General features: G+C 47.7%; 1 protein-coding gene across 5 annotated transcripts in view; it reads left to right on the forward strand.

Annotated features, from left to right (window-relative positions):
- The window catches only part of pcnx2 (pecanex 2), a 32,069-nt gene that overhangs the window by 4,158 nt on the left and 10,794 nt on the right, over positions 1-17,117 (forward strand). For 3 of the 5 annotated variants that reach the window (XM_018749455.2, XM_018749454.2, XM_018749457.2), the window contains exons 5-29: positions 532-1,647; positions 2,219-2,363; positions 2,565-2,707; positions 2,845-2,923; positions 3,315-3,450; positions 3,655-3,797; positions 3,907-4,060; positions 4,357-4,389; positions 4,491-4,662; positions 4,797-4,907; positions 5,181-5,272; positions 5,782-5,891; positions 5,994-6,345; positions 6,849-6,999; positions 7,301-7,442; positions 8,280-8,457; positions 9,912-10,020; positions 10,608-10,737; positions 11,562-11,620; positions 11,879-12,094; positions 12,841-13,094; positions 14,179-14,412; positions 14,933-15,036; positions 15,165-15,309; positions 16,294-16,524. In XM_018749455.2, coding sequence (XP_018604971.2) covers positions 532-1,647; positions 2,219-2,363; positions 2,565-2,707; positions 2,845-2,923; positions 3,315-3,450; positions 3,655-3,797; positions 3,907-4,060; positions 4,357-4,389; positions 4,491-4,662; positions 4,797-4,907; positions 5,181-5,272; positions 5,782-5,891; positions 5,994-6,345; positions 6,849-6,999; positions 7,301-7,442; positions 8,280-8,457; positions 9,912-10,020; positions 10,608-10,737; positions 11,562-11,620; positions 11,879-12,094; positions 12,841-13,094; positions 14,179-14,412; positions 14,933-15,036; positions 15,165-15,309; positions 16,294-16,524 — 4,739 coding nt within the window. The remainder of the gene's footprint in view (positions 1-531; positions 1,648-2,218; positions 2,364-2,564; positions 2,708-2,844; positions 2,924-3,314; positions 3,451-3,654; positions 3,798-3,906; positions 4,061-4,356; positions 4,390-4,490; positions 4,663-4,796; positions 4,908-5,180; positions 5,273-5,781; positions 5,892-5,993; positions 6,346-6,848; positions 7,000-7,300; positions 7,443-8,279; positions 8,458-9,911; positions 10,021-10,607; positions 10,738-11,561; positions 11,621-11,878; positions 12,095-12,840; positions 13,095-14,178; positions 14,413-14,932; positions 15,037-15,164; positions 15,310-16,293; positions 16,525-17,117) is intronic. The other 2 variants (XM_018749459.2, XM_018749458.2) reach the window with 1 other exon arrangement.

Genomic DNA, 17,117 nt, shown 5'->3' on the forward strand with positions numbered 1-17,117 from the left:
GCTCTAGTGCTCCCGACGCCGTGCGGTCAGGAGAGGGCCGCGGGACGGTGTTTTGCGTGCGCATCAGCTCTTGCGGAGATGCTTAGCTAAGCTGGTGGAAGTCTATCTCTCCCTCTGGAATGCTCAAGCAGAGGTTCTGCGGGGAAGCAGCCAGCAAGGAAGTCCGCCGCTGGGTTTGTAGATGCAGCGAGGAGAGCCGGAGAGACAGAGTACAAAGAGCTGAAACAGGGTACAAAGCAAAAGGAAACAAGACAATACAGTAGTGGTATAAAAGTGAAGCGTCATTGCGCAGATTGATTAGGAATGTGTTGGGTAGATAGGCCGAGGACACAAATTCCAGTCCGGCATCCTGAAATTTGTCACTTCGAAACTTTCAGATCGAGACGCTCCGATTCGCCCTTAACGCACAGATTAAAGAAAGTGTAGTTTAGAACGTTAAGCGGAATCTGAATTTGGACAGACTTTAGGCGATAGTGCCGTTTGTTTCATGAAACAGACAGGTTTTCCCTGCTTTGTATGCGTCCTGTGCAGGCCAGAGAGACACTCCGTGTCAGCAGAAGTCTGGTGGAACTCCCTCTCCTGAGAAGAGAGCTGACTCTGATGACCGCTCGAGGCATCGGTCGGGCCCACAGATCAGCCCGCGCGAAGACTTGGAGGGGCAGAAGCCAACTTCCGACAGAGACACGGCGGACGAAGGGCTGCCACCCTCCAAAGGCAGCGATGAGGAGACTGCAGGGGAGTCTGAGGAAATAAAGGAGGCTCAGGACCCCAATAACAATGCCCCGGAGCCCATTCAAGAGACAGAGGATGCTCTCAAGGCCCCTCAGGACAGCCAGCCAGAGGAGAACTACTGTTCTGATGAGATTGCCGTGGTCCTGGTGGACAACTCTGGACCCGTGGCCTCCCTGGACGAGAGCGACACGGTAAAAATTGTCATCACCATGAGCTGCGATGCCCAAACTGCTGCCGAGCTGGAGGAGTCTGTCAAGCTCAGCATCCTGGAGTCAGCACAGGCTCGGATGGACGCGGGCCGTGGCTCTGGCGACTGCCCCGTCAAGATACCCGTCATTACCTTCGATTCGCCTGAGGATGACGGATCAGCTGCTGAAGAAGAGAGTACGTGTGCCTGCAAGGATGAAGCCACCACACAACCACCACCCACGTCAGATGCTGACCCCTCCAAAGTGGAGATGAGCATCGACTCAGCCACCCAGGACCATCAGCACCACAGAGGAGAAGAGGAGCTGCTAGAGCCACCGAGCCCTCAGCTGACTAATGACAACAGCTCATCGGGCATCGATGTCCAATCCCACCTGGACGAGAGTGACCCACCAGAGCTTAAGAAGGACAAGGATGGGTTTCTGCGGATCCCATCCTGCTTGGGAAGACATGGCTCGGGGAGGATGCACGTGAGGGGCCTGAGTGTGGACAGTGGCACAGACGCGGCCCTGGGTGCCGACGCAGCCGAGGATAAGCATCGAACAATGACCTCCTCCAAGTCAGACCTGGAGGCCAAGGAGGGCCAGATCCCCAATGAGTCCAACTTCGTGGAGTTCGTGTCACTGCTGGAGTCCATCAGCAGTACAAGGGGTGGGAGTGGAAACCCTGCTTTGGAGGGAACAGCGGAGGCTGAGAAGGTCACAGAAGGTTAATTCCTATCTTGCTGACGTGTCTTTCAGTCAAGGCTTTGTGTTAGGTGCTGGTAGAGAGCATGTTGGTCAGCCTCCGTAAATCTCTAGCACATTTTCTCACAGCAACACAGAGGCCCAGTGGGTACAGCTGGTGCATCACAGCTCCTGGGCTGTGGGTTTGGTTGTATGTTCCAGTCCAGCTCTGTCTGAGTTTGCACGTTCTCCCCGTGTTTGGGTGGGTTTCTTTCATGTGCTCTGGTTTCCTCCCATAGTCCAAAGACATAAGCTTCTGGTGCATCGATGACTCCAAATTGCATGTAGTGTGTGTATGAATGAGTGTGCTTTACATTCTGGTGTTGGGTGGATGAGTAGATAATTGAAAGTATCGTAGTCTATTCTGCACTGCAAATCACCTTAGACAAAGGCGTTGGCTAAATGCAAACTAATAATAATAATAATGAAAAGGCTGATTTGGTTAGATTTTGCCTGTTATTATTACGCAACCAGGAATAATGCAGCACATGGTTGTTAACAACTTTGATTTACTCCCTACAAGATCAGATGACCAAAGTGATCTCATCTTCCAGAAGACAACGAGACAGGTGTTAAAAATGATGAGGAGACAGAGATGGAGAGGAAACGTGAGCACACAAATCCCCCAAACAGCCTGACCACAACCGAGATGCCCCAAACCATTCCCGAAAAACCGATCCCGATCGTCTCTCCGGACAGGTAGCTTACAGTAGCTCCTCAACCGAAATGAATCAAGGGCAACATTAATCTTACTGTGGCAACCCCATTACTACTTCATGCTTTTGGAGAAGGAACATCATTTGGTATTTGTGCAAGATGCGTGACTTGAAATCATCAGAACAGTTCACAGATGGTCATATGACCAAGACTGTTGAACTTTTCATGCTTCTTCTTCTTCAGCCCTCAAACAGACAAAGATAAGGATCCAGATTATGACTCCCTGCCATCCCAGACCTCTCAATCGGAGAGTTCCATGCTACAGGTCATATGCCGACCAGAAGCCACTTCAAAAGAAGAAGCGTTCACCTTCCACACTGTCCACCGTAAGTAGGCGAGATTTCCGATGGTCACCGGTAATCGGTACACCGGTGTCGAAATCAGAGCAGATGGACAAAGCTCTGGAGTAATTTGGTGGTATTTGCTCATGTGTTTAGCTATGGTGCACTTTTTTCAACTTCAGGAGACAGGCCTCGCAAGCTTTACGCAGAAAGAGCTCTGAATTTGCCTCTCGGGGCAGAACTTATCACCGGTAACATCTGGTAAGACATCGCTTCTCTCAGTTAAGATCAGTTCGATTTACATGTCCTTCCCAACAAGGTGACCCATTGCAGGACAAAAGAGCACATACGGTTTACACAAAAGTGACATTAAACGAGAGAAAACAAAAAAATAAACAAACAGGAGGCTTTTTGTAGAGGTAGCAGTTACTACATCTTTACATGTTCGAGGTGGAATGGAGTTATATTGCAAATCTTTTCTTGCCTCTGTGTAAATACTTTCTTTGAATGGGCAAAAGCAGTGGTGGAGGAAAAATATGATATTACACGTTTGGACGCATTTCAGCGGATGATTGCACACATGGATGTTACACGATGCAGAGAAACACTGAAAACAGATTCAGTGTTGGCTTCTTGTTTCCCTTGGGCTCAGTGACCTCCTGTCCACATCGTCTAACTCCGAGTGTCAAGACGGTCCAGTTGGGGGCCGGTCGGAATGCCCATTCCAGCGTCGTATCATCCCAGGCCACCGGCTGCGGCCTCGAAGAACACACCCTGAGATCTTCCAGGTGAGACCCCAAGTTCCTTTGTCAGCCCAGTGGCTCAAAACCAGCACTGATGGCCTTCGTTTTCAAATGGAGGATGACAGAACTCAGTTGGGGTGGGAGAGGGAAGTAGGATGATAGAATGGTCATGGGGTGAAATGTCTCTTCTGGTTGGAACGCCTCCTCAGAAATTCACTATTAAATCCCTCTGTCCACATTGTACGACAGGAAGAAGACTCTATAGATGAATCCTCAGAGACTACCACTCAGGAAAAGCCCTCTCGCAAGTTATACTATAAACTGAAGGTTTTTCCTGGAAAGTGGATCAACGTTTTGTATGATCGCCTTACTCTGTTGGCATTGCTGGACAGGTAAAAGATGAAAACCTCCCTGGTGCTCAATCTGCAACATCTTTGTCCTTGAGCTGTAAAGGAAGAAGCTGTCATGAGGAAGTGACTAACGAGTGTCATTTTCCACCAGGAATCAGGACATGATGGAGAACCTCCTAGCCGTGGTCCTGGCCTTCCTGGTGTCCTTCCTGGGATTTGTCCTTTTGAACCAAGGATGCTTCAAGGACATATGGGTCTTCCAGTTCTGTCTAGTCATTGCCAGCTGTCAGTATTCCTTGCTGAAGGTAAGGACTACATTCCCACTTTGTTAGTTTCCATATAACATCTGGTAAAACCTCGACGGATCGTTGGTAGACTAGATCTGTGTTTGACATTTATCGTAGCGGCAGATGTTCAGTAACCAGAAATGAATCACAAATATACGGTTTAATGAGGAATTTCAAGCACCGGTCAAGTTGCATCAAAGACCTGAAAATAAGTAAATAAATTGGCACATTTAAGCAGTACTAAGTGGTGTATATCACACAGATGCCTCACACATTTATTTAGTTAACTATTTCAATGTCGTTTTGTGTTGCAGAGCGTCCAGCCCGACGCCGCTTCCCCCACCCATGTAAGTTCGACAGCAATCTGTTAACGGCTTGATGCCAGAGGAGGAAATGACTGACAGCTCACTTTGTTTCCATATTCTGACCTTTGTCTATCCCCGTTCAGGGACACAATCCGATTGTTGCCTACAGCAGAGCTGCGTACTTCTGCATTTTCTGCAGCCTGATTTGGATCCTGGAAGTGCTGCTTATGAAAGTGCACTTTCCGGTGTCCACAATATATGGCATAACAGTTGTGCCGTCAGACGCTCTTAAAATCCTCAGAGATAGCTTAGTTGGTGAGTATTTATTTCATGTTTTTTTTTTTTTCTTCCTCATTTCCTAATTAAACTACATTAAAAACAGTGCTGGCATCTGGAAGAACAGTTTTGAGAAAACTGAAAAACATTTGTCCCACTTAACTGTTTTGTAGGTATTACATACTGCTTTCCAATTATATTTCTCATTGGCCTGCTGCCCCAGATCAACACGTTTACAATTTACTTGCTGGAACAAGTGGACATGCATCTGTTTGGCGGAACTGGTGAGTGGATGTCCCGCTCTCTGGTGGGCCTGGGGTTCGAGTCCTGCTTGGGGTGCCTTGCGATGGACTGGCGTCCCGTCCTGGGTGTCTCCCCTCCCCCTCCGGCCTTGCGCCCCGTGTTGCCGGGTTAGGCTGCAGCCCCAGTCAGGACAAGCGGTTTCATAAAGTGTGTGTGTGTGTGTGTGTGTGTGTGTGGTGAGTGGATTTGCACTGAACTTGGCGAAGAGTCCAAGCTTGTATAGAAACGCACTCAGCTTCCTTTTCTCCATGCAGCCGCCACAGGGCTCCCCTCGGCACTCTACGGCATACTGCGGAGCCTGGTCACCCTGGCGCTGCTTTACGGATTCTGCTTTGGCGCTCTGAAGGTGGGTATGGCTCACCGGGTAACCAGACATGTAAATGCGACAAAACGAAACGAAAGTGTTTGCACTGCATCAAAGCATATCATCCCACCCCCCCGTGGAGCATGAAGCAGTAATTACTTCCCCACCCCTCTCCCGCTTTCCCTCAAGCTGACGTTTTATTTGGAACCCTTGTTTTCTGCTTGGATGGAGACTTGACATTCCACACGTCTCTTCAAAGTGCGGAATATCAAGTCATGGCGTTCTCACAAATATCTTTGGTGATGCTGTTACAGAAAAGAAAGATAGAAACAAGGGCAACTGAAGGCAATGGCATCCTTATCCATATACTGTGTCTGTTGGATCAAATGTGTTTGATGTATCCAACCAAAGTCTTTTTGTCAAATTACTGAACTGTGGAGGATGAAGGCATTTCGTTTTGTAATCTAGGTTTGATTTGTTCCGCTGCAGTGGAAATACTGACTCCGTCTATTAATCGTCATTAGCCATCGGTCGATTTCCCCAAACTGCAGGAACCCTGGGACGAGCAGCACATTCCTGCACTCTTCTCTGGTTTCTGTGGCCTCCTGGTGGTCTTCTCCTACCACCTGAGTCGCCAGAGCAGTGACCCAACGGTCCTTGGGTAAGACTCCTTCTTCTCTGTTCATCAGACACTGGGTTGGTGGTGGGGCACTCGGGCACCCGACAGCGAACGCTTTTTTTTTTGTTGTCTCATCACGGGAAGGTCTTTGATAAGGTCCAAACTGGTGCCTTCCCTGGAGTGCAGAGCAGAAGATGACAGCAGTTCCTCTGAAGAGAGCCGGGACCCACTCCCAGAGAAGCTCAGGAATTCGGTGGTAAGAAGGCCAGTTGGCACATCTGCGCACAATGTGAGCCCCCAGTTGGCACTCGCCAAGTCCTCTGGAACAAAGTACGCCTCCCGTGGCTCTCTCGGTCATAGTGCTTGGTCGCTGCAAGAAAAAAACCTTTTGCTGTTGTTGCAGAAGGAGGTTCTACATTCTGATTTAGTGGTGTGCACCATTGCTTCGGTGCTGACCTTTGCAGTGACATCCAGCACCGTCTTCCTGTCCCTGAAGGTGAGAAGTCTTCGACCTGCTCGGTCCCTTAGTGGTTTAAACCAAATGTTTTGTAGCGTTACTGTCATGATTCTCACGTGCTTTTTGCAAAATGGTCATTGGCCGATGATATTCCATAGTCCCTTTAGATTTCTACGTTCACGGTCTCCTTTAAAGCATCTCAGAAATCTGCCGAAATATCCAAACGCCTTTACTCCTGCTTTTAATTCAGCAACTAATCACCCGACCGGAAGTATGGAAGCCACATTCGGAATTCAGCATCAGTTATTTATCCATCCGTTGGCCTTGATCAATATCGGTGACCGGAATAATTGCCATTCCGCTTAGATGGGAAGCTCAACAGCCGTAATTGGGCATACAAATACACGGACGTGAGGCGTGACATTAGAGTTACGCGCGGAAACATGCGGAGGGTCAAAATGGGATGTTGTAGGGTCTGTGATCAAATAGGAACTTGTTTTCTTCTAAATAAACACTGAGCCCTTCTTTCTCATGTCACCCAGCCCTTTGTCACCATAGTGCTGTACGCCCTGGGAGGAACGGTGGGGTTTGTCGCCCACTACCTGATCCCCCAGCTACGGAAGCACCATCCCTGGCTCTGGATCTCGCACCCGGTGTTAAAAAGCAAGGAGTACTCCCAGTTCGAACCTAGAGGTCAGCTTCCAGTAGAGCGTCCTCCTGGCGGCCGGGCCTTCCGGTCCCGTCGTCCTGTACCGAGATGATCCAAGTCCCACAATCCCTGAACCACATTTCGATCTACAGAGCCGTTCTACCCCAGCACTGCTTTGTTTAATCTATGAAGCGATTTCAGATTTATTGCTTACACCACAGCGCACGTTTCTGGATCCTGCTCATGCTGAACTCTAGAGCTGCGTTTCATTTTCAGCATTAAACGCCCCTGCGGAGCGTTATGTTAGTGGATGCCGAGGCGCTGACCGAAGGGTTATCCTTCCAGACGATGCCCACCTGATGTGGTTCGAGCGCCTCTACGTGTGCCTGCTGTGCTTCGAGAAGTACATCATTTACCCGGCTATCGTCCTCAGCGCTCTCACCAACGACGGCTTCTCCCTGAGCCACCGCAAGCGCATGGGCATCCAGTAAGTGCAACTTTCCTTCTAGGCTGCAGCTGCATGCACATGAATGCATTTCTCCGCAGAAGCCGTACGTTAAGCAATTTGGAAGCCCCCCCCCCAGATCCAGCAGAGCCAAATGCTATTCCTCTAAAACTGGAAGTTCAACAGACTTGTTACCCTCTTCAAGTTCACTTCCTTTCAGATACAAAAATTTACGAACACAACGAATGGGGAGTACCTGCCTTACTTTAACCTCCGCAAGACTTTGGTTTTCAGATCGATCCTATTTAACCGGTCTCTGGTAGAGCGGCGCTCTGAAATGTCACCCTACTTCTGCACGCCCGCATTAAATCACCGCAGCCACGGAGCAAACTTCTGCCACGGCCCACAGCAGCCGCTTGTGCTGCTGTCCAGTTACGGTCACCGTGGTCCATGGCACTTAGTGCGGTCAGCCAGCGGGCAGCCAGCAGCGTGCGATGCGTTACGGCACTCGCCCGCAAGCGAATCGTGCAAACGACTACCTGCTACAACCGCTCTTTAACTACTTTTTTATCATGGTCCAGGGTGTAGCAGAGCATTGCTCATCTGACACCTGTTTGGGCAGTTATTCACAGTTCATCTAAGTTGTGGAGTCAAAGCGCTGTTGTGGCAGCAGGTGTGACATTGAGAGCGACGTGAATACCGAAATGATTCGATCCAACTCGCGGTGCATTTATATAAGTTGTTTTTTCTTGTGCTGTCAGTGCTTTTCGGCATCATCATCGTCATCGTCATATTTAACCCCCCCCCCCGACCTCTGCCCCCTGTGCCAGCCTAGTTCCGGCCAGTGCGAACCTCTCAGGTGTCTGTGTTTCGCTCCAGCTGTGATGTCTTCTTGATGACAGTTGCTGGGATGAAGCTCCTCCGCAGCGCCTTCTGCAATCCCAGCTTCCAGTTCGTCACGCTCGCCTTCACCATCATCTTCTTTGAGTTCGACTGCAGCAGGGCCTCGGAGACCTTCCTGCTCGACTTCTTCCTCATGTCAATAGTCTTCCACAAGGTTGGTGGCTTTCTGCCAGGCTGCGGGGATGCAGTTCGCCGCGGAGCTTTAACCTTCACGTCCGCAGAACCTATCGGACTCGATTAACATGATGGAAAGCATATGGAGGGTGGGACTTGGACAGAAATTACACTTTGTGACTCATTTTCGAGCATACCTACCTCTAATGTTTGGCCGGGTCCTGCTCTCCGGTGGGTCGGGGGTTCGAGTCCCGCTTGGGGTGCCTTGCGAAGGACTGGCGTCCCGTCCGGGGCGTGTCCCTTCCCCCTCCGGCCTTGCGCCCCGTGTTGCCGGGTTAGGCTCCGGCTTGCCGCGACTTTGCTTGGGACAAGCGCTTTCGGTCAGTGTGTGTGTGTATATACCTCTAATGTGTTATATTCTTCTGTTCTGAAAAACAAAAGCATTGAAGTTGGGCCTCGAGTGTCATACGGTAAAGCGCGGAGGTTCTCGGTTCTGGCTCCGTTGTGGTGGAACGACCCCCCCCCCCCCCCCCCTCTCACTCAGAACTGCTGAATCTCCGTCCACATTTAAAAGGGGTCTTAAAGCTCACCTCTTCCGGACTCACTTTGTCAATCACCTCTTAAGTACATGTATGGTGTAAATGTTCATGCACCATAATTTTAAGACCATGCCCGGATAAACCTTTGCACAGCTTCTCCTGAAATGTACGTAAATGTTTGAGTAACTCAAAAAAAAAAAAAAAAGGGAAAAAAAAATTAGTAGGAAGGTGATCAGGGATCGTCGATATTCTGAGTTTTATGCAGCTACTCGTGTGATTAACGTTGGTTCACAGGGTGGAAAGAAACAAACTAACTGCACTTAAGAATCGCACGTCTGCATCTAAGTGTCTCCTTCTAATGTAATGAACACGCTATTTTCTGAGATGTACGTCGCTTTGGAGAAAAGCATCTGCTAAATGAATACATGTAAATGTAATATACCCGTATAGGGATCCTAAATGTGAACATTACGCTTGACTTGAAATATCCTGAATTTTATGGTTAAATTTACAGTATAGTGAATGTGTGCTACCTTTCTTCTTTCAGGATTCAATATAACGGGGGCACGGTGGCACAGCAAGTAGCACTGCTGTCTCACAGTGCCTGGGTGGTGCGAGGAAACGTGGGTTCGATCCACACTCAGTCGTATGGAGTTTGCATATTCTCCCCTTGTCTGTGTGGGTTTTCTCTGGGTGCTCTGGTTTCCTCCCACACTCCAAAGATATGCTGTTCAGGTTCCCCCACAGCGTGTGAGTGACAGAGAGAGTGCGTTTCACTGACGTATGGATGAGCGACCCAGTGTAAGTCACCGCGGTGAATAAGGTGTGTGGGCTGATAACACTACATAGAGTTTGTTGGAAGTTGCTTTGGAGAAAGTGTCTGCTGAATTAATGTAACAGGACTGTTATTCTTTCAGTGACTCACAGCAGGTCTTTCTTTTCTCTTCTCTTCTAGCTCTGGGACCTTCTTCACAAGCTGCACTTCATCATGGTCTACATTGCACCTTGGCAGATTGCGTGGGGTAGTGCTTTCCATGCCTTCGCCCAGCCCTTTGCTGTACCTCGTATCCTTTCCCCTGTGCCGAAACGCACGTGAACTCCGGTGACGTTCAGACATGGATGGCTGCGGTATGTTAAGCTCGAGTTCATCCGTGACCAGGGAAAATTCTGGGAAATTCAGACATAAATGTAGCAAAACAGGATTTTTATTTATAAAGCAAACTAAAGTGGTTCTTAACAGATTGTCATCATCATAAAAAACTTAAAGCCTAAAGCCACTAGATCCAGTAGCTTCGTTTTTTTTTTGCAGCTTTCTTTTTGATGATGTCCCTCGAGAAGTCAGCGGAAGATGGAGAAAAGGAAGAAAAAGACCAATGTTACATAATTAATGTTAAGTTGCTGGTTTTAGTAAAGTTATCCAGAAATAGCATGTTCCTAGAGAATGTATGAAAAATGGAAGAACGTACTCCCATGGGCGGAATACGAACAAAGAAAACGCAAAACAACCAAAAAAAAGCAAATCTCTGCAAAATTCCCACCGGTCCAGCAGCACCGACAGTATTAAAACCGAAAACGATTAGCCGAGATATACGTCAGCGTTCAGGGAGCGTGTTCCCTTACAGCCGTGCTTCTCCTTTACCGAGCTGCTCAGATTCGGCCATGCTGCTGCTGCAGACCCTCATCACCACGGTGTTCTATGCGCCCCTGAGCCCCTTCCTGGGAAGCGCCATCTTCGTAACATCCTACCCCCGCCCGGTCAAGTTCTGGGAGAGGAACTACAAGTGAGCGGCTCTCGCTGGCTGGCCATCTGAGAACTAATGAAATTTGTACAGTCCGTCAGACGAGAAGAGGCCACTTTTAGTCTCCGTTAATGGTTTATAAGCGTCTTTATTAGAGGGGGAAAACTGCTCTTGGACAATTTCCCAACCGTTCTGGTGGTGTCATCATTTACATTTAAATTTATTACATTTTGCAGTTAATTTACGTTTAATTTACGTAGCAGATGCTCTTTTCCAAAGTGACTTCCAATGAACTCTATGTAGTGTTACCAGCCCACACGCCTCATTCGCCGCAGTGACTTACACTGCTAGATACACTACTTACACTCGGTCACACATCCATACATCAGTGGAACACACACACACACACTCTGGGTGAACCTGAACAGCATGTCTTTGGACTGTGGGAGGAAACCAGAGCACCCAGAGAAAACCTATGCAGACATGGGGAGAACATGCAAACTCCACACAGACCGAAGGGGGATGGATCCCATGTTCTCTCGTACCACCCAGACGCTGTGAGACAGCAGCGCTACTCACTGTGCCGCCCAGTTATAGGATAAATATCTTGACTATTGCAGTTATTAAGTGGTCATGACAACACACTGGATGGCACCTGTTGTCCTGACACGTGATGTCAGAAACACGTCTTGGTGGCCTAGCTGAAGAAGATAAAGAAGATCCACGTTATGACAGCGAACAAGCTGTTTGGTTTTAACACTGGATATCAGGGTATCTCGAGACTATGGCTGATTTAACCGTTTCGAATAATGATTAAAACGTGGGCAATTACAATAACTGAATAACACTTTTTGTGCTCTTTCCAGCACGAAACGTATTGATAACTCCAACAGCAGACTGGTGTCGCAGGTAGACAAAGACACAGGTATTGGCTCGTTTCCTCTCATTAACTTAATTTTCAGCTCTCTCTCATTACATATGCATAGCTCTCACTAGCCTTAATAAGAACCACGTATTCATATTTTAAACCAAGAAGTAAAATCTGGCAAAATTATTCTCCTGAAGTATCTTACAGTTTCATTCTGTTCTTTTTGCCTCCTCGGCGTGAAATATTCCTCTAGAATTGAGGTTTATCTCCCGATCCGAACCCACTAATATCCTCGGTGGTCCTCGCCCCATCCAGGCGGCGATGACAACAACCTGAACTCCATCTTCTACGAGTACCTGACCCGCTCGCTGCAGCGCTCGCTGTGCGGGGACCTCATGTTGGGCCGCTGGGGAAACTACAGCGCTGGCGATTGCTTCATCCTGGCCTCCGACTACCTCAACGCCCTGGTGCACCTCATTGAGATCGGCAACGGCCTGGTTACCTTCCAGCTGCGGGGCCTGGAATTCAGAGGTAGCCCCCCCCCCCCCCCGCAACACGGAGTACCACGACGATTGCGGAAAGGGAGCGTTTTTGTACGATCGCTCCGCAAAGCGCATAATCGTGTCTTTGCAGTAGACGCAACAATTGAGTCATAAGTCACAATTCTTGCAGTTATTTTGAGTTACTGGTTACATTTGACTTCTCTTCAGTAATATAGTTAGTCTACGGTAGTTTCTGATATATTCATCTGTAGGGAGGGGGGTGCGGTGGCGCAGTGGGTTCGACCGCGTCCCGCTCTCCCGGTAGGTCTGGGGTTTGAGTCCCGCTTGGGGTGCCTTGTGATGGACTGGCGTCCCGTCCTGGGTGTGTCCCTTACGCCCTGTGTTACCGGGTTAGGCTCCGGTTCCCCCCGAGAGGCTTCGGATGATGCGCGCGTCATCTGTACCGCTATAAATCGAACACTTGCTTGCAATCCCCCCACTGGGATGATGACCAACAGGCAAATGATCTTCTATCTCCGGGTGTCAAATGAGGAAAATTTTTGTAATAATTATGAGTTCTAGCAGTCTTGGCTTTTTCGGGAATTGACATATGGGGATATTGAGATTTTTTGAGTTCGAAAGTATGGGATGGAAACCCGAGAAACTGGAATTATCATTTCAAATTCCAGCTAAGCCATGTGATGAAGACCTGGAAGCGCTCTATGTGCACCTGATACCATGTTAGAAGCGGCCGGTGCTAAGAGTAACCCTTCCTCAACAACCTGTCCTCCGAAGGCACTTACTGCCAGCAGCGGGAAGTGGAAGCCATCACCGAGGGCGTAGAGGAGGATGACGCATGCTGCTGCTGTGAGCCAGGCCACCTGCCTCATGTGCTGTCCTGCAACGCTGCCTTCAACCTGCGCTGGTTGGCCTGGGAGGTCACCACCACCAAGTACCTGCTGGAGGGCTACAGCATCAGCGAGAACAACGTCACCACCATGCTGATGGTGTACGACCTGCACAAGCTGCTCATCACATATTACCTGAAGGTAGGAGGATCGGCGGGAGGCGCAAAGCATGACAGTCGTACGCAGACGTTCGCGCACCCTTGGTTAAAACGTACATTTCAGGGAGCGTCTAGTGAAATGAAGTTCACAGAACCTCTCTGTGGTTCAAAGTTAAGCCCATCGTCTTTTTGAATTTGCACAACCATTTTTTTTTTTTTTTTTTGCCAATTTTAACTCTATTAAAACTAAAAAAGTGAATGGGGCATGTTTAAAAGTTTCAGCGTCCTCCCTCGTGATTCATTACAACGTTTTTTCCCCCCAACGTCCTATAAACTTAATTGACATTTTAAGCAGTGAACTAAAAACTGGTCGGATCAGCAGGAGACCTTTTGAAAAGTTCAGATCACAGCGAATGTGGAAAAAAAAGTGCGGCGTGAAGATATAATTCTATACTAAATTGTATTATTACGTTTACATTTATTCAGTTAGCAGGTACTTTTCTTCAAAGGTGCATCTCGGAGAGCAAGAGAAAAAAGTGGAGCAACACAAAGAGAGATTCGGATGTAAACATATGGTTCTTGGGAGTACAGTCCAATCGCTGTATGAACCAGTGTACACACATGATGTGACAATTATTCTATTTTAGTATAATTTTAATATGAATAATGTATGACACTGCTAAAAAAAAAAAAAACAGCAAAGCCCTATTAAACAACAGGGAAACAGTTAGGTATGTTAAAACAAAATTATTTTGTAGCTGTTTTATTTCCCTCCTGGACAAGAAATAAGGGATGCGTCCCAAATGAGGAGCAGCTTAGTTCAGACGCTCCAAACAAGCTCGGATGACCAAATGTCTTCTTTTCGTATTGTTCCCGGGGATGTACGTCACTTTGGAGAAAAGCGTCTGCTAAATCAATCAATGTAAATATTTTAAAAAAAAAAAAAAAAAAAAAAAACACTCTGCCTCCCACTTAAAAATGTAATAAAGAAAAACAAAAAAACTTAGACTGTGCAACACCTTTTATGGTATAAATGAGGAAATTCGATGACAACGGAGGGATGGATGCAGGAGCCTGGGTTCAGAGTGTTCCAAGTTTCTCTTTCTGCCCTCTGTTTCGGCTCGAAGAGCATCATCTACTACTTGATCCGCTCTCCGAAGCTGCGCGACTGGCTCAAAGATCCATCCGTTCTGGAAGCGCTCCAGGCGTACACCAAGTGGCACCACATTGAGAGGGACCCGGCTGTGTTCAGCGTCAAAATCGACGAGGATTACGTACACTGCCTCCAGGGTGTGACGCGGGCCAGCTTCTGCAGCGTCTACCTCGAGTGGATCCAGCACTGCGCCAGCAAGGAGGATGAGGTGGGCAGGGGGCGGCTCAAGAAAACGTGGGAATTATCGATGGCCGCCGACACCCTTTCGAGCCTTTTCCATCTTTTCCGTGATGCGGCACCTTAATTTCGCTGCTGAATTAAAAGCGAATGTTGTGATTTCAGCACACTAAGCAATTAAGTCTAAGCGGGGAGTACGCGCACACGTGTGTGTAGGTTGTTATGGCTGCAGCGTCTGCTGATTTGACACTGGGGATGGTAGCGTGTTAGATCAACATGCGAAATTACCGCATTGTGAAGAACGGCGGCGCGAACCGATGGCTTTTTTTAAGGTGAAACGTATGGAACCGACGCATAGAGATGGCTCAGAAGCAAGACTATGACGCATCGGTTACTCAGATATAGCATCAGCTCGGATGAGCAAATCATCAAATATCAAGATGTTCTCAGGGACCCACAGCTACTTGAAGTACAGGACAGTAGTTACTGTAGGAGTTCTTCAAATGATGAGGATGATGCGAATTAAGGAGAAATCTGGTGGTGTTCTCCAGCCTGTTGAGTTCGATGAAGACTCTACGCTGGTGACTCTGTGCTTCGCCCTGTCAGTGCTGGGTAGGAGGTCCTTGGGGACGGCCTCTCACAACATGTCCAACAGGTAAGCGTTCGGAAACGGATCTCATTTCGTCTCGTGGGCCGAATATCGAACGTTGAATTGTTTGGGGTCTTTATGGAGGTTCTGCCGCTCACTATTGATATTTCGATGTGTTTATCGCAACATTTCAGCCTGGAGTCCTTTCTGTATGGCTTCAATGCCCTGTTCAAGGGGGACTTCCGCATATCTGCCAAGGACGAGTGGGTATTTGCTGATGTGGACCTTCTCCAGAAGGTGGTCTCCCCAGCGGTGAGGATGAGCCTGAAGCTCCACCAGGTAGGCAGTTTGGACTCGAGCCACATACCATCAGTCACGGTTCCAAATGTTCCCGAAGTATATCGCACAAGTTAACTTGCGCCATCAAAATGGCATGTAAAATATGAGCGTAGCTTCGCTACGACACGTGCTCCCCTCGTATAATGAAAGATCAGTAGAAAATAACCACACAATAAAAGGAGAAAATCAAGGTATGACAAACGAGTGAAAGAGGAAAGGGGATAGAAAAAAATGGAGCATGTATGAGTGCTGTGATTTGGCTACATATATATCTATCCTAAGCCTAGATTTAAAAGTGTCCAGAGCAGTTCTTACATTCCGACCTTGATTTTAAATTCGATTTTCTCGGTATTTATGAGAATTTTGCGCAGGAAAATTAGGTGCACGTTTTGCGACTTAGTGACGCCTTATTTTTCGCATTTAAATTAATGCGGAACTAATTTACAAGCACATCTTCGGGCGTGAATTATGAACATATGCAAGAAAATTCTGTATTTTTTACCGATGTGTTATATTTAACTATTTAAATTATTTACAAATTTCTTAAAATGACTTTCAGATTATACTGCAAGGTGTGTGTTTATTTAGAAAGGTAACACAAAATGCATACAATATGAGCTATAATACAAGCTCTGTTGAAATTTCCTCCTTTACTACTAGTGCAATTTAGTGCGTAAATACTGAGGACGTCCCTGAATGCCCAGGTCTACAGTCTGATGCTGTACACTCTGAACTTGGGAAAAGTCCCATCAGTGTTCCCTATCATATTACAACTCAAGGATAGCAGAAGTGCGTTGATTGATGTTGACTGGTGTTGGTAAAAAAAAAAGAAAAAAAACCCCAACTGGGTAAATAATTGTAGGTAACTTAACACTAAGTCGCCTTCGAGAAAGACGTTAACTAAATAAATGTGAATGTAAAGATGCTGATTGGTGGATAGGCTTGAGTGGCCGTGATTGTCAGGCATCAGCATACCGTCCTCAGGACCACTTCACTTGCCTGGAGGAAACGGAGGAGCCGGCCGTCTTGTACGAAGCCATCCGAAGCTACGAGGCCAACCTGGTGATCTGCCACGAGGGTGATCCAGCTTGGCGCCGTGCAGTGCTGCTAGGCCGCGACACCTTGCTCACGCTCAGGCACATGATGGAGGACGGAGTTGACGTCTACAAGATACTCATGCTCTATAAGAGACACCTGAGCTTCAAGGTCATCAAGGTGGGTGGTAATGGAGCCGCACAGCCAGGCCTGTGAGGGCTTGGAAAAAGACTATGGGATGTGCTTAGCAGAGGAGGCAGATTGAGGAAAATTGGTTTCTTAGAAGAAATGCGTGTTACGAAACCAAAAGAAGGAAACCGAGCGAGGTCGTTGAGCACTTATGGAAACAGAGTGAACGTTCTTGGCAAAACATCGGTTTTCTGGAATTGCAGTGAGCGTACTCGGGACAAAGTGATATTTCTAAAATTGAGCAATCTTTTCGGTAGATCCTGTGGATGGATCGTTAATTTACTAGTCCCAGGAAAACTTTTTTGGCGGTAAACTGACAAGAGCACCATAATTTAAAAGCCATTAACAAGGTGTAAGGTCACCGGTGCACGTTACATTTACACTTGCGCATGTAGCAGAGGCTTTTCTCCAAAGTGATTTGAACAGAAAGCACCATATAAGAAGTGCATTACACCAATAGACAGAATGATCTAGATGCAGCCACGTGATTCTTGAGTCCAGTCCACTGGTCTCATACCACCATATAAAGCAGTGTACCCTACCTTTAACTGTAGTACCCTTGAGCAAGGTACTTGCCCTGAATT

The sequence above is a fragment of the Scleropages formosus genome, chromosome 4 (genome assembly GCF_900964775.1).
Source record: "Scleropages formosus chromosome 4, fSclFor1.1, whole genome shotgun sequence".
In the NCBI taxonomy this organism is placed as follows: domain Eukaryota; kingdom Metazoa; phylum Chordata; class Actinopteri; order Osteoglossiformes; family Osteoglossidae; genus Scleropages; species Scleropages formosus.